This window comes from Cyprinus carpio, chromosome B17 (genome assembly GCF_018340385.1).
Source record: "Cyprinus carpio isolate SPL01 chromosome B17, ASM1834038v1, whole genome shotgun sequence".
Classification (NCBI taxonomy): domain Eukaryota; kingdom Metazoa; phylum Chordata; class Actinopteri; order Cypriniformes; family Cyprinidae; genus Cyprinus; species Cyprinus carpio.
The window spans coordinates 2,628,659-2,650,439 of NC_056613.1; the positions used below are offsets into that span (position 1 = coordinate 2,628,659).

The 21,781-nt window shown below is 34.6% G+C and overlaps 1 protein-coding gene and 1 pseudogene across 2 annotated transcripts; one reads left to right on the forward strand and one right to left on the reverse strand.

Moving 5' to 3' along the window:
- Positions 1–383: 383 nt before the first annotated feature.
- Positions 384–14,289, reverse strand: LOC109106809 (visinin-like protein 1). Of its 2 annotated transcripts, XM_042743042.1 has the most exons (5): positions 14,153–14,289; positions 12,611–12,826; positions 5,780–5,946; positions 4,081–4,296; positions 384–1,815 (listed from the first exon to the last, which is right to left on the reverse strand). In XM_042743042.1, the coding sequence occupies exons 3-5, from the start codon at positions 5,939–5,941 to the stop codon at positions 1,618–1,620; spliced, it is 576 nt and encodes a 191-aa protein (XP_042598976.1). In that variant the 5' UTR covers positions 5,942–5,946; positions 12,611–12,826; positions 14,153–14,289; the 3' UTR covers positions 384–1,617. The 2 variants fall into 2 exon arrangements, with proteins under 2 accessions (XP_042598976.1, XP_042598975.1); XM_042743041.1 differs by lacking the exons at positions 12,611–12,826; positions 14,153–14,289 and adding an exon at positions 8,647–8,905.
- Positions 14,290–15,191: 902 nt separating this feature from the next.
- On the forward strand, positions 15,192–21,432 carry LOC109071840 (annotated as a pseudogene).
- The last annotated feature ends 349 nt before the right edge of the window (positions 21,433–21,781 follow it).

Here is a 21,781-nt window from a genome sequence, read left to right on the forward strand (position 1 = left end):
AAATGTTCCTTTCGTTTTCCAACCGTTAGCACCTGCTCATGACGGTTTCAGCATGTTCAGAATTGGTATTTGTCAGTTTGAACCAGCATCCTCTGTAATAAACCACAATGCTCTTCCTAGATATCACTAACCATCTGATTTTGTGCACGACCAAGCACCTGCATTCTGAAAAACAACCCATAGATAGTGTTTATTGATTTTAATCACAATGTCGTCAGTGCAACTGTTACATACCGAGTTGAAGACATGCCACAAATAAAACAAACCTCTTATTACACAATTAAAGGACTGCTTCATTTTGGCTTTACCGTAGTAGGTACAAATATTTACAGGGCAAACATATACACTATTTATTGGCCAGTTGCATTTTACAAAGATGTGCCTTGTTCTCCACCAAAGGGACTGACACCATCCTAGATGTCACAAGATGTGAAAGTAGGAAATCTGGAATGCCATATTTTTTAAGTTTTAGGAGAACATAACATACAGAGGATACAAAATTTAGAGAATAACATAACGAGGGTACTGGAATTAATTGAAAAGTTGCTTCTGAAGGATGCAGCTAAAAACCATGGGTGCTGGAGTAGAAATACTGTTTTACAAAAAACGGTTGAATATAAATGCAGCACATGTACCAAACCCATTTAGGATAAGGTTTTGTCGTAAAACCAGGGGAAGCGGATCCTTTTTGCTAAAATTTGCTATATTGCCCTTTCTGTATTATTATTAAAACGAATTCACAGGCAACCATTCATGCATGTGCGCAAAGTAAAAAAAGAGCGTAATGCAATAAGAATGATGTCAGCAGTGGTCTTTTAACGTTAAGAAAAATAAAGGTCGGTTTTAGACTGGTTATACTGGTTTATTAGGTCCTCGTGTCCGTGCAAAATAGGGTGAAACCAGCAGAAGCCAATGGCAGATGCAAATCATGACGGAGGCGGGGCTGGAACGTGTGCCTTACAGAAAGCTTTTACCACACACATGGTACGTCTTTAAGAGGAAACATGCACTCGAGGGAGGACATCTAATGGACAGATGAGGAACGAATGTAAATCTCACACATTAGCATTGTTATTGATACTATCATTTATATAAGGCCTCCTTGCATTATTCGTCAAGGTTGCCAAAATGAAGAGAGAGTAGGTTTTTACACTTAGGACATGCATGCAAATAACTTACATTTATATTCTCAAGTACAAGCATGTTTGGACCTTTGATAAGCCGCCCTTCTTAATTTCGAGTATTGAAATTTGACAGACTGATTTCATCGTAACATTTAGTGTGACACGCTTCCCAAATTACCGCGTGAAGTACGGCAGTCAACGTAGTGCATGTGTGTGTGTGTGTGATCGAGTATTGCGGCTAGAAATGAAATACGGCGGAGCACTTCACTGACGATGGATGCGTGAAAACAACTGGACTTGTTTGATTTATACGTCTCACATTGTTGCATGTTGGAAATTAAACGGATATACTCTAAACTCTTTAGCAGTTAACGTTCTCATGCATACTAGTTGTTCGATCACACAAAGAAAGTTCGTTTAAAAGTAGTCCAAACATGTTACTCTTGTGGAAATGAGAGTGGAAACGGTTAACTCGTTCAGTCCGGAGCATGCCTCACTTCTGCATGTCGCACTGCAAGAGCAGTACGATGGACGGGTCGCTCTTGGCCGCTTCTTTGAACTCGTCTAGTGTGATCTGGTCGTCGTTGTTTTTATCCATCTTGCTGAAGATCCGATCCACTCTCTGCTCTGGTGTCAGACCGTCCTCGTTCATCTTCATCATTATCACGGTGCCCACCATTTTATATATAGCCTTCACACAAAGAGGAGAAAAGACTCGGCTTTAATAACACGAGGAGGCGCTGAGATTGCCAGTATTCATGTTGAAATGTCCTTCTAATTTTTTTTTCTTTTCCGTTTTGCCATTGGCACTTCCATAAATATGACACATGTTAATTTTAAATGAAGTTGAAGTGTGTGAATTCTGTGCCACTAGCATCACCAAGCAAATTACGTCCAGGCCCGTTGGGTCACTCAAATATACAGATCGCAATTCTGTTCGATGCTGCTAGCAGTGCAGACGTCACACACCTTTAACACCTTTAAAAATTTCATATGAAACTAAATGAGGATGGATCTGCAACCTTGCTACTCATTCTGACATTTATTTATTATTTCATACTTATTGCTCAAATATCAAAATTGCAGTTTCTCTGTTCAGAAGTGTCCTAAAATCAAATGAATAGAAAATAAGTCTTTATTGGCATCAGTCACCTTTTCTGTTATGAGAACTATTATATATCAAATAAATTCTCACATTAATTGGAAATAAACACACTAATTAAGGATTAATCTTTTTTTTTTTTTTTTCCTCAAATATTAACATTTTTGGGTCTCTCTCTGTTCTGACTTGCATTGATTTTTGGCTGCAAAAACTGCAAACTTCATTTAAAATTTAAAAGAAAATCATCTTCAAAGCACTGGAGGCATTTTATTTTGTTATGAAAGCTATAAGATATGATCTAGTGCTGTCAAATGATGAATTGCATCCAAAATAAAAGTTTTTGTTGCATAATTTATGTGTGTGTACTGTGTATATTTATTATGTACTGTATATATATATGAATTTTTTTTTTTTATTTAAGTATGATTTTTTTTTTTTTTATATTTATTTTTTTTATATATAATTTAAATTAATTTTGAATATAAATTTAGTATAGTTATTTTATGTATATATACTGTATGTGTGTGCATTTATATATACATAATAAATATGCACAGTACACACATATTATGCAAACAAACACTTTTATTTTGGACGCGATTAATCACTATTAATCTTTTGACAGCAATAATTTTATGATCATATAAATAGTTTTCCTAAATCTATTGAAAATAAAAGCACTATTTTAGGATGAATCTTCCACCTTGTTGCTCATTCTGATGTTTTAATTTATTGTATTCATTACATCATATTTGTTGCTCAGATATCTAAATTACAGTGTCTCTGTTCAGATGTGTCCTAAAATAAATAGAATTAAATAGTAATGCATAAAATTAATAGAAAATAAATCTTTAAAACATTAGTAACCTTTTCTGTTATGAGAACTATTATATATTATTATATATTATCAAATAAATTCTCATATTTATTCGAAATGAACATAGTAATTAATGATGAAACTCTAAACTTGTTAGTCATTCTGACATGTTTTTATTAATTGTATTCATTATTTAATATTTATTTCTCAAATATCAAAATCTCAGGGTCTCTGTTCTGACGTTCTAATTGTTGGCTTCAAACATTGGAGGCATTTTATTGTGTTGTGAGAACTATTAGATATGATAATATAAATAGTTTTCTTCAATCTGTTGAAAATAATAAATCTTCGACCTTGTTGCTCATTCTGACATTTTCATTTATTGTATTTATTTATTACCTCATATTTATTGCTCAAATATCAAAATCACATGGTATTTGTTCAGACATCCTAAACTTTGCTTGTAAAAATTGCAGAGCTTATATAAAATTATTTGAAAATAAATTAGATTCATCTTTAATACAAATTGTTTACTTCAAGTTATTGGAATTAAGACATAATAGTTTAGAATAGTTTTTAAATTAATATTAAATTTTTTTACTAATTTGTTAATGTTTTAGTTATTTTTTCATATTATTTGTTTATTTTTTTATATTTAAAATTTTGGGTTTCCTCTAAAACAAGCAGTTTTCTACAGTCCTTTGGAAATAAAAGCACTAATTTAGGATGAATCTTCAACTTTTTACTTATGTTTATTTCTTTTATTATTTTATTTTAATTTATTTTATTATTTATTGCTCAAATATCAAAATCTCAAGGTGTTTTGACGTATAGACAAAATTCTGGTCGCAGATATTACAAACCTCAGATAAAATAATTGCAAAATTTTAAGATTGTCCTCCTGGTGCCTTTCTTTCCTTTTTTTTTTTTTTTTGTACATTCAGGCCCTGTTTTGTACCCTATTTGTGGAAAGTGCTTTTTTTAAACAGATTTATCCGCTGGCATTCATTTGATGCATATAAACGGGTTTTCTGTACCTCTATAATCTCCAGCATCTCCACTCGAGTGATCTTGCCGTCTCCATCCAGGTCATACATGTTGAAGGCCCAGTTGAGCTTCTGCTCAAAGCTTCCCCGTGACGTGATGGACAGGGCGCAGATGAACTCTCTGAAGTCGATAGTACCGTCACTATTCTTATCAAAGGTCCTGAATGCATGCTGCGCAAACTTTGACGCATCACCGTAAGGGAAGAACTGCAGGAAAAAAATGAGATTTTCTTCTTTAAATAATAATGAATGTCTATCTTAATATTAAAGTTTGAAGCTGAGCTTGTAAATCTGGACAAACTATTAGAAACCGCTGTGTTTGATTTTCTGTGGAATGTAAAGAGAAAATCTTAATTCTGAAGAGTCTTCAAACAGTTAATTTATTCAATATTTTAGTGACCTCGGCTGTCAAGTTTAAAAAAACAAAACAAAATTGAGTGCTATTATCTAAGTCTTGTGAAGTGCATAAGACACTTGAATTTAGTTTTGTTCACCAAAAATCTTCCTTTCTACTGTAGTCCAAGATTAATAGTTAGATGACGTGAAATACTGTATATCAAATGCTGTTCAACTATGTGCTTTTATTTCAAATTTCTTCTAAGCGTCTGCCCACAGACAGCTCTGGATTGACATGAACGTCAGTAAATGATGGCGTTTTCATTTTTGAGTGAACTGTTCCTTTAAGAGGGATTTGTGAACACATTGATTTTCATGTCAGATTTTTTTCTACAGCAGCCACAGCAGGTTCTGTTCTTTGCTTCAGGTTCATACCCTGGCAATTCATTCAAAAATAAATGGGCACTGCACGGTGGGTACAAGTACATCTAACAGCGTGTTTTCACTGAGGTCCTCACATCTCATAGTCGTTCTATGAATAAAATTTCACAGACGGCTGCTTTGACTAGTTTGTGCTTCTCTGCAGTAAAATGTGTAACCCTACTGTCTCACGTTAAACATACTATGACACTTCTTTTTGGTAGCTATTTTTTTTCTATTTCTGACCTTTTTATTAAATCCATCTACATTTCAATAATCCTCAAAGTAGAATTTAATATTTACTGGTTGCTAAGGTGTTCTGAATCATTGCAGGGTTTTTTTTTTTCAGGCTCCGTTTTTTTTTTTTTTACGTCTTCTTTTTCCTGACATTTTTATTAAACCCAGTTATATTTTTTTTCAAAACAAAGTACAATTTCATATTATTTCAACGTTTTTTATTTTATTTTTTACAGGCCCAGTTTTTTTTGTCTTTTTCCTGAACTTTTTATTAAATCTATATTTTTGCATGGTTAATTTCAATAATCCTCAAAGTTGTAATGCAACTGCTAGGGAGTTCTGAACGGTTGCCAGATTTTTCTTGTTTGTTTGTTTGTTTGTTTGTTTGTTTGTTTTACAGGCCCCACATTTTTTTTTTTTTAGCTCTCTCTCTCCTCCTTTTTCCTGACTTTTTTTTAATTAAATCTATATTTTTTAAATCTTGCATGGTTGTATGGTTACTATCAATAATCTTCAAAGTAGAGATATCTATAAAGAGATCTTTTTTTTTTTTCAACATTAGAAAGTCAAACAGGTTTGGAACAACATGAGGGAAAATTATGACAGAAAATTCATTTTTGGGTGAACTATCCCTTTAAAACTAGTAAAAGGGGGTAATAGTGATCTTTGAATTGCGTTAAAACCCATAGATTCTCACCTTAACATAGAGCTGCTGGAACTCATCCAGGTTTAGTCGACCGCTGGGACAGTCTTTCAGGAAGCCCTTGTACCATTGCTTGAGCTCATGTTCATTAAACTCTGTGTTCTTCACAAGGTCCTCCATCACCTCAGGGGTCAGTTTGCTGTTCTGTTTTCCCATGATTACTACATGAGAAAGAAAGAAATAATATGGTTATAGAATGTTCTTCCAGGTATGTAATAAGAGATGCAGGTGTAGTTTGAAACTGTTAATGGACACGGCATCTTTACAGTTATTTTCTGACAGCCTCTCTTTATCTTAAATGACAGTCTGAGTTAAATTTCAATCCATTTATAGAGACTGATATCAATATATAGAGCAGCAACATAAACTGTCACAAAATAATCTTTTTTTTTTTTTTTTTTGTGGTTTGTCACGTTTTAAAAGCTAGTGCTGATAACCTGTATGAGCTTTAGCCATTAAAAACCATGTATTGGTAGGAGGTTGGCGGATATATACATAATACAAATCAATAGTAGCAAATAATACGTACACTGTAAAATATATATATATATATATAAATATATATATAATTTTTTTTTGCAAAATAAAGATTATTGGAGTGATTTTATAAGAAAATTCTATTTCATTTTTTTCTGTCCAATTTTCACTTTGAATGTAGTGTGTACTTGTGTTCATTTGCAATTATTTTTGAAATTCACTAGCAATTATTGAGTAATAATTGTTTCTACACCATTTTTTTTAGAGTACACAAATTTGCTGAAATAATGCTAATTCTACACAATATTTATATTTAAAAAAATCACTCAAATTATTATAAAATGTCTGCTGTCCAAAGATTTTAGATATATACTCTTCACAATGTTGATTTTTTAATTTTTTTTTTTAATTATACCTTACATTTTTAGCCAATAAGGCTGGGACCCAATAACTGTTTTATTTATATTTGTGATCCTGGAGCACAAAAGCAGTCTTAAGTCACTGGGGTATACAGTATTTGTAGCAAGAGCCAAAAATACATTGTATGGATCAAAATTATTGATTTTTCTTTTATGCCAAAAATCATTAGGATATTAAGTAAAGATCATGTTGTAAATTTCCAAATGCAAATATATTAAAACAATTTTTGGTTGGTAATATACATTGCTAAGAACTTCATTTAACTTCATTCAACTAAAGGCGATTTTCTCAATATTTTGATTTTTTTTTTTTTGCACCGTCAGATTCCAGATTTTCAAATAGTTGTATCTCAGCCAAATATTGTCCTATCATAACAAACCAAACATTAATGGAAAGCTTATTTATTCTTTAGCTTTTGGATGATGTATAAATCTCAATTTTAAAAAACTGACCTTTATGACTGGTTTTGTGCTCCAGTGTGACTATATATATATATATAATGAAAAGCGCATTGTCATTTGAGGTTTTCTCAATGTAAGAGCTTTCTTGCAACTGCAGGCTGATATTTGGTTACTTTGAAATATGTAATTGCAGTTATTGCATCGGCCAATAACTGGGCGATGGACAATAAACAGAAGTGGTGATTCCACATTCTGTCAGTTCCAAAAATATTATTTGCACCCAACACATTGGAAATCTCATTTTCACAGAAAATAGCTTACTTCCGCATTGCAAAATAAACTAGATATATAAAGAAGGAGCAATATGATGTCAAAGCATATTAAATTATTTCAAATATTCATGCAAATGTTTAGGCTACGACTATCTCCACAATACAATGCACACAAAGTAGGCTACTAGTCATTAAATGATGAACCCAATGATGTCAAGTGTGATCCGCTCGTGCAAGCAGCCTGGCTGTGTTGTGCTTCTCAAAGTCACAAGAGTTAATGTGTAAATGGACATCAGGTAAAATAGGCTACAAACGGGGAGGGGTTGGACTGGAGAGGAGCTTTTTATTTCCAAGTGGAGCGTCTGTCTGTGTTTGCAGCCTCTTCTGCATCAAACGTGAGCGTGAAAAACAGAGCAGCCTCGAACACATTTGATAAGAATGCGGCTTTAATTAAAGACAGTCAGGAATTATTACCCACGACCCAATCGTCACTCTTATGTAATAGTGCTGAGGCTTTTTCAAGCACAAATGGCTGAACGAATGACCTTGAGGAGGGAAACCACTGGGAAGCGATGCAGAATAACTATCTGTGATCTTTAACGGAGGAATTATCGGACTTCATGACTTGAAGATCCGTTGAAGAGCATCGTGTCACCATCTGTGCGTTTGCTTTAGAAGCCGTTTATACATCACGAGCATTTTGGTGTGACAGAATATGGGTAGAACATCATTTGCATATACGTGTATAACCGAGCCCACTAACATTTACCATCCCAAACGGGCATTTTCGTGTGTTTTTATTTATGCACCAGTGTGAATTTGGACCATTCCGCCAGAACCCGCAGAGAAAAGACGCAGTCCCTTTGCTTGTGCATTGCACTGCGCTCAAATCACATCAAAAATCTCTCGTCTCAAGTGGGGCTGAGAAACATCAGTGCATCTCTCAAATTCATGACACAATACCAAAGGTTCGTCTCTGAGCAAATGGGCAGTAACAAGCAACCAGTGCTTTTGTTGCTAAATGCATCACATAGCTATATTAAAGCCTAATACACCCTTAACCTGCGCAAAGTGCTCAAATCAGGCCATGCAGGCTAGTAATAATGCTTGAACGTTCTCACTCAGTCACTCGTGCATGCATTAATTCATTCACACGTTCACCCATTCACCACTGACGCCTTTTAGATCGTTTTGCTGCATTAAATGACAAAAGCAAAAAACAGAAACACATATGACTGCGACGCGCATAAATGTTCCACAGCTGCACATACACGTGTGCATCGCCTCTTACCTTCAAGTAACGCGTTAAGAGGCTGATGGAAACGTGCTGGTGCTCGCAAGCCGTCCGGTTTCACGTGTGTCGAACCCAAATTCCTCGGATTCCCCGCGTTTACTGAACGCCAAATAATGTGTAAAGGTGATTCCAAGCTGACACGAGCCCGCTTCCGTCTGTGTGTGTGCGCTATGCGACGCAAGACATGCGGCAAGCACAGAGCATCACCACCACGTTATGCTGCTCCTCGCCTGCGTTTGCGCAAATTGGATGCTTGCAACCCTGCTCTTGGGGAGCTCGTGTCAGTAAACAGTCGATTAACCACAGTATGCATGCTTTACGTGCGAATCTGTTGGTGAACGGTCTTTATTACCTATTGCGAATTCTCTCTGTTCTGTATGTTGGGGTTCCCAAAGACCCCAGTGCGATATGTGAGGGAATAATAACAGTTTATTTGAAATTTTATTTGCATTTACTGCGAATATGTTCATCTGACCTATTTAAAATCCAGAAGATTCAGACAGTATTATTCTTTTTTCGTATTCTTCGCATAGCCACGTGCATTTTACAGGATATTTAAAATTCTTTTTATTGATAACCAAATCTTTTCTACAAATAGTGTAACCAAACATGTCAGGGGAAGAAAGAAACAACAGAAAAATGTATATCCTAAACAATTGCATTGGTTTCTGATTTTTACTTTCAGACATTTTTCCAAAGAATGTCAGTTTTAAATTGTTCAAACTGAAACATTGTTTAAATTTTGGGTCAGTTTGAGCCCAGCAAAACACTGAAGAAAATTCAGTTAAAGAAGTGAAAGAACACAGCTGGTAAATGTGCTCGAATCTTAGGCTGATGATGCACGGCGCAACTTTTTGGGCAATATTGCCATCAACGGGCAACCAGGTGAGACACAGGCCCACAACCGAAGTAAAGTATCCAGATAGAAATTTGTTACCCATTCTCAATGGGAAAGTGCTCAAGCACTCAGAAAGTTGCCTCGTGTATCATCAGCCTTAGAATGTTTAAATACTCTTAATTATAAACATCCTGTTTTGTAGTGCAAATATTTTACTGTTTGCATTAAAAAATTAACAACATGAATATGAGGCTTATTTAAAACCTAAATGATTTTCTAGTGACTTCTAGAAGGCTAATAGAGCAGAGATATTGCATGTGTGGTTTTAAATGGCGTCAATCTGAAGGATGGTTAAAGAAGGATTTCTCTAATCACTTGCAAATGTAGTCTGCTTCCTTTTTGAGTCTTAAACTCAACAGCTGTACCAGCCAATTAAGCGGTTGGAAAACTGTTGTAGGCTATATATATATGATTTTGCTCACATTCATTTTAATTGGCATCAGCCTTTCAAGTCATTTAAGTGGAAACACGAGGCCTACCTCTGTTTTGTTAGTCATTTACTCACCCTCATATTGATTTACAAAAAAGTTTCCTAGCTGAATGTCCAAGCTGTTCTTTTCCATGAAGGTTAATGGTGGCCACATCCATGGCCCCTTAAGGAAATGGCCGATACGGTAAGATTTTTATATTTAATGGTAAATAACTCTAGTGACATTTTTATCTTTTACAGAATAAGTAATTTAACATAACTTATGCATTCCAAAGTAATAATAATATATGGACCAAATGTTTTCATTTATCAAGATTATTCATGTTTTATGTACTATGCTGTAGCAGTAAATGGAAGAGAGAAAGAGAGTTTCATATTAACTATAAATCATCTCTGTTTTGGCTCAAAAATCTACATATACATTCACACATTAAGCAGATGCTTTTATCCAAGGCAACTTACAGCTGAGGAGCAAAAGCAATTTATCACATTATGATAATGATTTCTCTGGCAAAGCAGAACATCTGTAACCAAAAATTGTGTATCTTTCCAGAGCTGTTGTTGAACTTCTTTGTATATAAATACAAACATGCATTTTTAATCGGCAATTAATAATTGAGTCAAAAACAATAAATATGTGCAAATATAACACATTTATTTGTTTTCTCTCAATGTGACAGCAGAACTTAAGATTCTCATTTCAGTCCGGTTTATTTGATGTTTATATCAGTCCTCAAATGCAATGCATTGCCATCAGTCTCCTGTGAGAAAAACAGAATAAAAAAACATTAAATTCGTAAAGAGTTAAATATTCATATTAAATGCATAAAAAACTATTAATGCTTCATAAACACTTACATATAAGCATCTTTGATGAACCGAACATCATCTACCAATCATGTGGACTCTATGGAGGTCTGACATCAACATTTGGGGGGAAAAAAAGGAAAGAATGACATAATTTTCCCCTCTGATGTAACACGACCCATATTCCATCCATTTATGCTTCTATTCCTGTAGATGCAGCAGGGTTTCCGTCTTACCTGCTGTGATGTTTTGCGAGCAGTGATGCGGGTTGAAGTGAATGAGTGAAATCAGGATGTGAGTGAATCACAGGGGTTCACTGAACATGACGGCGGTGCAGAATAATCCTCAGCATCCGGTGACTCAGCTGGGTTTAGTGAAGTTTAGTGAAGAGTACAGTGCTTGAATGATGAAAAGACCATAAAGATCATGTGTGCCAAAGATCAAGTGCCAGCACTCATGCATGACAACATCAACATATTTCACATAACTTTCTATATTCTGTCAGTGGATTCAAGTGTTGTTTAGATGTCACTGCCTTTCAAAATAACTTTGTTCCATGAAAGAAAGAAAGGGTTTAGAACATTCTTTTTTTTAACTATTTTAATGAAAAACTCATGATTCATTTATTATTTTATTAACACTTGAGAGAAAGAAGCTCTACCAGATGTTTTCTTTTAATTACACAACTAATTGTGTTGACAGTATTTAACTTATTTTAGATAAACATGTCTAATAAGGTGTGAAAATGTACTCTACACTACCGTTCAAAAGTTTGGGGTCAGAAATATTTTACTTTTATTTAGCAAAGATGCATTACAATGATCAAAAGTGACAGTGAAGACATTTAAAAAAAATGCTGTTCTTTTGAACTTCATATTCATCAAATATAATAATAATTTAAAAAGTTTCCACAAAAATATAAAGCAGCAAAACTGTTTTCAACAGTAATAAGAATCAAAAATGTTTCTTGAGCAGCAAATCAGCATATTAGAATGATTTCTGAAGGATCATGTGACACTGAAGACTGGAGTTATGATGCTGAAAATTCAGGTTTGATCACAAGAATTAATTCCATTTTAAAATCTATTCAAATAGAAAGCTGTTATTTTAAATTGTAAAACTATTTCACAATATTTCTGTTTTTATCAAATAATTTTGATCAGTATATATGATGATGAGCATGAGATACTTCTTTTAAAAACATCTAAACATTTTATAGACCCCAAATTTTGAACGGTAGTGTATATATCAGCAGATAATTAGGCATAATTAGTCATGTTTTTTATATATATTAATGTAACCCCTGTTTTGGACTAATGAAACACTGCTGTTGTGTGGGTGTTGAATTTCTTAGAATTGTAATTCAGTTAATTCCTCTTCCTGCCATTCCAGTTTTAATAAATCTCCAACTCTTGAACAGAGTGGAATTTGAATTCATTAACTAAAATAAAACACTGCAAGTTTTTTGAACAAATTAAATGTGAAAATTCACATTTTTCTTTTAAATCAAACGTTTTATTAAAATTGACGGCGCTGAGCTCATACAGGCACGGTGCTTCTGGAGGTGACATCACCATTCCTGGCTTCAGCTGCCGATGGGAGAATAAGCTTTCAGTATACAGCCATAATATCTAATTATAACTAAAGAAGACTCCGCAGGGTCAGCTGACATTTAATCAATAACAGACGTGATGGATGAATGCAGCGGCTGCAGTGCGGAGAATAGAAAGAGGGTGATAAATAGAGAATAGAATTCACTGTAGCCACATGAAAATCCATTTTGAGCAGGACAGATGATGACACACACAGGATTTAGAAGGGCTGACCTTAAATCTGGTTCTCGCCTTTTCTTTGTATATTCATTGCAGGGGGAGGCCAAAGATAGTGATTCGAAAGATCCGTGTCGGTCTCCTCCTGAAGCGCTCGGGGCCTGGTATCATTCCTGTCTGTCTGGGGCCGAATGAGCCGCTCAAATGAAACTGATTGCATTTCACTCCTGTTGTTTGGCCTTTGTGCCACATCCACAAGAGCACATGTTAGATCTATAGACAACAAACAGAGAATATTGCCATGGCAGGTTACTGGCCATTAGGATTTACTACTACTGACTACATTTTTAGAGTGGGGGACATCCGTGGTTTCTAACATGATTAACAGGCCTGGAAAAAGTACTGGAAGTTTCTAGAGTGAATATTCTCTAAACTCTCAGAAGAAAAAGGTACAAAACTTTCACTGGGGTGATACCCTTTACCTTTAAAGTGCTAAAAAAAAAAGTGCATGTACAGTAATCACAAGCAACTAATTAAAGAAAATGACTTGGTTGTAAGAATGCGGTAACCATAAGCATCAACTTGTTTTTAATTTAACCTATTCGGAAGGATTCTTGTTGAATTTCTTAAAATAAAAGTAAATAATAAAAGATAGTTTTTAAGTAGATTTTTACTGTACTTTTATTAGTGAAAATGTTTACTGAAGGTTTCTGGCGAAAAAACACATGACAGTAATGAATTTCTTTTTTTTTTTTTTTTTTTTTTTTTTTTAGAAATTGAAATTGCTAAACTTCACAAATAATTACAAAGAAATGGCATATGATGCATTAATTTTTTTTTTTTAAAGTTTTCTCCGCCTGTTAATTAGGTTGACATTATTAAATTTATTTTAGATCAATATGTCTAATCAGGTATATCAGAAAATATGCTTTTATATTTCAATTCTTTTAATCAGCAAGGATGCATCAAATTGATTAAAAGTGACAGTAACTGCATTTCTAATGCTACAAAAGATCTATTTTTTAAATAATGTAATTCCTTTGAACTATTAATAAAAGAATCCTATAGGGAAAAAAAGACTGAAATTGTATTTTCTTATTGTATTTTTAAGAAATAATTTTTATGCAGTGCAAATGTTCTACATGGTCCTTAAACCAGCTTTTTTATTATTAAATTTAAATAGGTTTTGGTGATCAAATGTATATAAACATTCCCTATGCAATATGATCATTTTTATGAACAAGATTTTCTTTCACAGTTGTATTTTCAGACTCTTATTAGCCTTTATTAACAAGGATGTTAAATATAGCAGCTGTGTCCTTTTGCTTTAGATGTGTGTATTATTCTTCACCTTCCCTAAAATGCATGTCTAGATCTATAGAAGTCTGAGACTTCACACACAGGTTCAGTCCTCTCATTAGACTAAAGCACTGAGGAGAAGATGAGTGCTTTTGCCATGGATACACACACATTAACATCCATCTCCCTCACACCATTCAGCAGGAGCCTGCATTAAGCAGCTATAGACACAGAATGAAAGCACTACACATAATCAAATACAACGAGCACAACTAAATAATGCCAACCTTCTCGCCTTACCTTCCAGTCAAAGCCAAAGCAAAAATATTGTCAAAAGCATGCAGGAAAGCTTCAGTAGAGTTCCTCTCATCATCCACAGCATGTCATGAAGCCAAAGCGTGTGTTTCAGTGTTCATGATGCTGCCCAGTTCTTGTTGTCATGGAAACAGGCATCCAGATCCTGGGCTGCTTCCCATCACATGTTCATAAAACATTCTTCCATAAAGCTAATATGTCTTAGGAGGACAAGGAGATGGGATAATGGCTAGGCTGCTGGCTGTCATTACATGTCAACAGTAACTCTATTATTCAAAGAGAACATCTGGCTGACTCATTATCAAATCCTTCTTTACCTGACTTTACATGGATGCACACATTAGACTAACATGGGTATTATTAGTTGCAAAGAAACTGCACTGCATTGAAATGGAAAGAACATAAAATGAAAAGTAAAGAAAAAATACAAACAGATAAACCAAGGATACCTCAATGAAGGTGAATGGTTTCATTGTCCATAAGAAATTTGTTATTATTATTATTTAGGCATTTTAAGAGATTTTACAGTATTGGAAATCTCAGCAAGAAAGACTCAAATCTATGCAAAGTGTTAAGAAATTTGTTCTTGTGAATAATAAAAAAAAAAGATCAGTTCAACATTTTGAACAAAAACAAAAAGAAAGGGGAAATAAAGAAATAAAATTTTAATCACACTTTATAAAATTAGATCCAAATCAACTTAAATGTTCCCCAATTTTAAGGAATACACATGAGAATACCCAACCCCCCCCCCACCCACAAAAAAACAAAAACAAAACAAAAAAACAAACAAACATGCTTTTAATATTCTGAAATACATTTTAGCAAATATATTTTGTGTTACATACACATATATATGGAGGCTGGATATTGTGCTTATCTGTTAGACATGCAGTATTTTCCAAGGAGTATTTATCCAGTGAATACTGTCCAAAATTGTTTCAGTAATATTAACATCTAGGGTATGTGGGTATAAAACACCCTATAAGTGATATTAACCTTTCAAAACAAAACTATAATTTCTTGGCTTTTTTGGCTAATTTTAGTGGCTCTTCCAGGGTTTTTTTGTCTGCATTTGAACGCATGTGTAGCAGTGGCAGGTCGTTCTAGCTTCTCACTTTTCAGGAGGGGAAATTGCGAAGTACGCTAAACTCATGAATATAAATTAGCTCATTCTAACGTTGCCTGCTAACTGGAGCGGAGAGACACGTCAAATAATTAATATTCATGAGTCATCGCTCCCTTATACAAAGACCACGCCCACCCGCACAGTCCCTGGCGTACTTTCAATAAAGCTTCCGCAGTTTGAATCATCATGGCAGCCGCCGGTTAAGCGTCCTCGGTGGTGCTTGAACTTCAGTTCTGTATGAAAAATAAGCTTCTGTCGAAGTCAGCTTTGCCTGGTATTGTCAGCTGTATTAAAAGAGGTAAGGCTTTCAATGACAGGAATAATATATACGTGATAATGTCATTATGTTCGTCTTTGACACTGACATTCTGTCAAGACAAGAACACCCAGTATGTTCGACTCTGTTAGATAAATAAGAGAAATGTTATAAATGTCTCGAATAAACATCAACATCAGAAAATGTTTTACCTTAAAATATAACAGGTTTATATTTTGACTCGTCTTTAATGTATGACAGTGGTTCAACCTCTATTACAGAATTTATGATAATATTGTAATTTTAGTTTGTAGGACAGTATTTACATAAATTATAATCAGTTTTGATCTAGGTGTTTAATCTTGCATATAAAACCACCGCTAGAGAGAACAATCCTTGTTAAAACTGAACTCTTCTTTTAAAAACTTGAAAAAAAAAACAAAGTGTGTTATCTCAGACTGTTGATGTTCCCAGTGCCACAACCGCTCCGAGCAGCAGTTTTTCTGGACCGCTGGAGCATTACAACAGTCTCATTCGAGATGGACAGTTACGAGAAGATCTGCAGCAGAGAGCTGCTTTGGAAAAACTGGATCAGATGCAGAAGGATCTTCGAGGGTATAGCAGTGAACACTCAGCGCTTTTCTCAAAGGTAAGCTGCATAAAGTTGTGTGGCCTAAAGCAGCCAAAAAATATCCTGCAGATATTAACAAATTCAGACTCCTTTTATCTCTGCAACAGTTGTTCTCCAAGAGAAAACCACCGAAAGGTTATTACATATATGGAGATGTTGGTAAGTTCTGTGGCATCGTGTTGTGGCTCGGCCTCAGTCAGACTCTGTTGTCTTGTTATTGAAACAAACTGCTCCGTTCTGTGCTTATCAGTGCTTATTTTCTCATTTTTCTCATTCTCTCAGGCACAGGAAAAACATGTTTTATGATCATGTAGAGACAGCAAAGAAAAAAAGGGTCCATTTTCACGGATTCATGTTGGATGTACATAAACGTAAGTTAGTTATGATTTCTGATTATGATTTGAACAAGATGCTGTAAATGTACCCTTTATTGTTGTGTGTGCGCTGATAATTCTTAGCTTTTGGTAATTTTTCATTAATTGACTGATATGTATTTAATTTATTTATTTATACTGTACTTAACTATTAGTTTAATTGAATTTGTGACAACCTCATTACATTTGGTAAATATTAGACCATCAACACATTTTATTTTTTTCATTGTTTTCTGATATGGGCAGTGCACTGTTTATCTTCAGTGCTTTTTAAGCCGAAGACAGAAATTGGCTGGAAAGTGCATTATTTAACATCTGAGTGACTGCAGTATTCCCAGAGCCCAAAAATTACATGTATAGGAATTTAAGTTCTGTATATCAATTATAAAAAGATGCCAAAATGAGTAAATTTGCCATTATTTGCTCTTACTCAGGTAGACTCGTGTTTATATAGGAATCCATCGGCTCAAGCAAAGTTTGCCCAAGAGAAAAGTGGGTAAAATGGCGAAGGCGTACGATCCTATCGCAGAGGTCGCTGAAGAAATCAGTGAGGAGGCCTGTCTTCTGTGTTTTGATGAGTTCCAGGTGAATGTTTCACTCAGTGATCATGCAGTTGCAATCTAATCAAGCTTTGCGATGGCTCTAGCATACTGAGATCTGCTTCAGTTACCTTTTAAATCCATGCAGTGACAATCAACCTGTCACAGAGAATAATCAGTATTGATTTTTAAGGTTTCCTTTGCTTTCTCTGTTCATTAGGTCACTGATATCGCAGATGCCATGATTCTTAAACAGCTCTTTGAGAACCTCTTTCTGAACGGGGTTGTAGTTGTTGCCACATCCAACATCCAGATGGTAAGAATCAATGAACCCAGCAAAATACTGAATGAATGTAGTTGTTGTACACATTACGTTCTTTTGGGTATAAGGGTAACACGTATCAGTTGCTTGTTCTAATCAAAAGATCAACTGACTCTTTGAAAAGCCTGTTTTTTGTAAATTAGTTTCTTTAAAGTGACCGCCAGTGACTGTGCAACACTACAAAAAAATGTTCATAATAGTTGTAATTAAATTATTGGAGTATGTTTTAAAAGAAAATACTATTTCAGTCTTCATTTAATTCAGTGTTATTTGCCTTTACTTTGTAACTTTTTTTATGACGTTTACTAGCAATATCTGAGTGAAAATTGATTTAAAGTAAATCATGCACCAATTTTTTTTTTTTTTTTGAGTGTAGCCATCACACAATGTGCAGTTTCTTTCAGTAACTCTTGGCTTCCAAATCCCAGTTTGTTTTGAGCACAATATCTTGTTTTACAGATCTGTACAAAAATGGATTACAGAGGGTGAACTTTGTGCCCTTCATCGCCGTGCTAAAGGTAAGCACTTCAGCAGCAGGTGTATTATCTAAAACACTTATGTAGTGTACTTAAAGGAATAGTTCACCCAAAAATGAAAATTTGCTGAAACTTCAAGTCCAAGATGTAGATGAGTTTGTTTCTTCAACAGAACAGATTTGGAGTAATGTAGCATTCCATAATTTGCTCAAGAATGGATCCTCTGAAGTGAATGGGTGCCATCAGAATGAGAGTCCCATCAGATTACATCACAATAACTCACAAGTAATCCACACCACTCCAGCACACCAATTATTGACTTTTTTTTTTTTTTTTTTTTAATTGTGGTGTTCTTAATCAGCAGTTTGGACTCATTCTAATGGCACCCATTCTCTGCATAGGATCCATTGGTGAGCAAGTGATGAAATGCTAAATTTCTCCAAATCTGTTCTGATGAAGAAACAAACTCATCTACATCTTTGATGGCCTAAGGGTGACAACATTTTTGGGGTGAGCTATTTATTTAATGCTCTTGTTGCACTTTTGGGAATAAGGTCAAAACAGTGACAATGCTGTTAAATTACTTTATGTTATAAGTGCTATAAATAAAGCAGCAGTCAAATGTCTTGTAAACAGGAGTATTGACAAACACTGCGTCTGGACTCTGGAATAGATTATCAGAGAAGAAATCGCCCTGCAGCTGGGAGACTCTTCTACCTGTGAGAAAGTTCATGGGATGTTGCTGTATTAGTGATGCACTTTTAATCAGTTATGGAAGTTGACTACTTTCTTTAATCAAAGACCTGCATCTTAAAAAGTATTCCTGAAGTATTTAAAGCTGAAGTGTAAAATTTCTGCACCACTAATGTTACCAAAAAGAGCTACAGAAATAATGATAGTTTTCAAACAATCCAACAAGCACCATTAGATGAGTCACTGTTGCTTAGGCAAGACAGGATGTGCCATGTTTTGAATATCATCGTGTAATTTGCTTCTGTTGTCCTTTCATATTAAAATAAGGCATTAAAAAGAATTTAAACATACAAAACATGACATGCTTTGCTTAAACCGTTAACGTTAGTGCTTTGACCAAGTATGAGTTAAAAAAAACAACAAATTTGTATTATGAAGTGATATCTTTGAATCTAGTTCCAGTGAACCTGATGTTGATGCAACACTCGATAAGCTGTTCGATGAGATGGCCTTCAAACAGAATGACAGTAAGTTGGCTGCTTATGTGTTTGCTAAATAACAAAACACTAAAACCTAATGAAAGAATTTCAGTGCAGCTTGTTAGATGACATATTGCTACAGATGTGAATGTAGGTTACCATAATGTGTTATGCATACACAATTTTGTGAGTTGAGAATTTAATTGTTTTAATTTGATATTTTATGCAAATTTGATTCAGGTTCATTTTGTTTATCACAGTTACTCGACCCAGATCTCTAAAGGTACATGGCAGGATACTAACACTTGCTAAAGCATGTGGGACCATAGCAGACTGCACTTTTGAAGAGCTGTGTGATCGAGTAAGTCTGTTTCCTGTGCTGCTTCACCATCCACCATTGAAATGAACTATATTAGTGAGTAATGTGTTGTTTTTACTGTTAGCCGATAGGAGCCAGTGACTACCTGGAGATCTCTGCTGTGTTTGACACAGTTTTCATCCGAAACATTCCTTTGCTCACGCAAGCCAGACGCTTCATAACTCTCACTGACGCACTCTATGAGCACAAGGTAAGTCATGGTGAAATTCTTGTGATTTCTGTCGGAAGGTCTTAAAGGAACCTCTCAAGGTTCGGGGGAATATCTCCACAGGTTCGAGTCGTGCTGCAGGCCGAAGCTCAATTAGATGATCTGTTTGTTCTTGAACATCACGACCATCATGACACTCATGTTTTATTGGATGATCTGGGCATTTCAAGGGTAATTTACAAACAGTTTCCTATTCAAATTCTTTGAGAATTAAATAAAGAATCTTTTTGTTGCAAGCTGAAATTTTGGGGTTGGCAAGATTTTTTTTTTTTTTGTAAAAATGTTTTCGATTTTTTTTTTTTTTTTTTTTTTTTTTTTTTTTTTTTTTTTTTTTTTTTTTTTTTTTTTTTTTTTTTTTTATAGTAAATATTGTGTAGTATTATTACACCCAAACAGAACTGTTTTCTATTTGAATATATTTTAAAATGCAAATTATTACTGTGATCAAAGCTGAATTTTCTACTCCAGTCTTCAGTGTCACATGATCCTTCAGAAATCATTCTGATATGCAGCTTTGCTGAAAACTACTTATTATTATCAGTGTTGAAAACAGTTTTGCTGCTACACAATTTTTGTGGAATCCGTGATGCAATTCATGATTTTTTTGATGAAAAGAGAGTTCAAAAGGACAGAATTTCTTTGAAATCTCAATTTTGATTAATTTATTGTATCCTTGTTGAATAATTCAAATAAAAGTTTGAATTTCTTTGATCAAAAAGTCTTACTGACCCCAAACTTTTGATATAGTAGTGTATATGTATGTGTTGCTCAATAGTACTGGCCAAAATGAGAGTAATGAAATCACGATTGATAATGTTCGGTTTCGTTATGGTGGGTGGGGTGTGCTTAATTGTCATTTACAAAAAAATGCTCCATTTAATACTGTAAAATAAAACTCCTTACTGGTTTAAATTACTGCCGTCAGAATGAGAGTCCAGACAGCTGATAAAAACATCACAGTAATCCACAAGTAATCCACACCACTCCAGTCCATCAATTAACATCTCGTTAAGGCAAAAACTGCGTTTTTAACTTCAATCTGTTGCCTCTGGCTAAAATGCAAGTCCATAATCCATAATATTGCTTTCTCTATTGAAAACAAACTCATCTGCATCTTGGATGACATGAGGGGGAGTCAGTTTTTAGGTGAACTAGTCCTTTAAAAATCTTTTTTTTTTTTTTTTTTTTTTTTTAACCATGGCGTGTTGATGATCTCTTCACATTGATGGGCAGCAGTGATTTGATTTTCTCTTTTAATGCATCAGGATGCAGGCAGCTCGCTGGCGATCTTTACTGGAGAAGAGGAGGTGGTCGCCTTCCAGAGGACAGTATCTCGCCTTACTGAGATGCAAACAGAGGAGTACTGGGTTGCAGGAGATCGGAGCTCTAAGTAGCTTTTATCATTACTAACTCCATATACACAGCGGCCATCTCAACTATCTTAAGACTCAGCCTCTCATGAGGTTCTGGGATCAACTCCATTTTGATTTGGTGAGGACTGTATTTTATTCAGAACTGTATGGAATAATGCTGCACTTTATAAACGCACATGCAAACATGAACGAGAGACTAGCCTCTTTTTGAGGTTTGGTCTTGAATAATAGGCAGGTTTGTTGGAAGAATGTGTATGTGGATCTACCAAAAATGTGTTTTGAAATCAGGCTGCCTTTCTGGTTAAATAAATGGTTTGTGGAATATTTTATTGACAACCTATAGTTGTCAGATAGATGATATGCAACCTATTTAAAATGTTTTGCATTAAAATGATTTGAACTTTTATTGATGTCTGATTGTTCTGAAGCTTTCTCTAGTGCTTCTGTTTGCAAGTAGGTTTACGTGGTTTATTCATCATTATTTGTGTCCAAAGCATAATATGAGACTATTAGTCATGTATATTTAAGTCTAATGAAGGAGACATGGTCGGACCTAAGTCGATACTATAGGATTAGGAATTTGTTCAAACCCAAAATTTTATGTATTATATTTTGGCGGGTATCTTGTCTGTAGCAGACATTGTGCAAGAGTGATGCCGGGAATTTGTCAAAGAAAAGTGCACTTTTGTACATAAAAGTGGGTCACATTAAAAATAATATCAATATGCCTAATTTAATAATGATACAGTAATGAT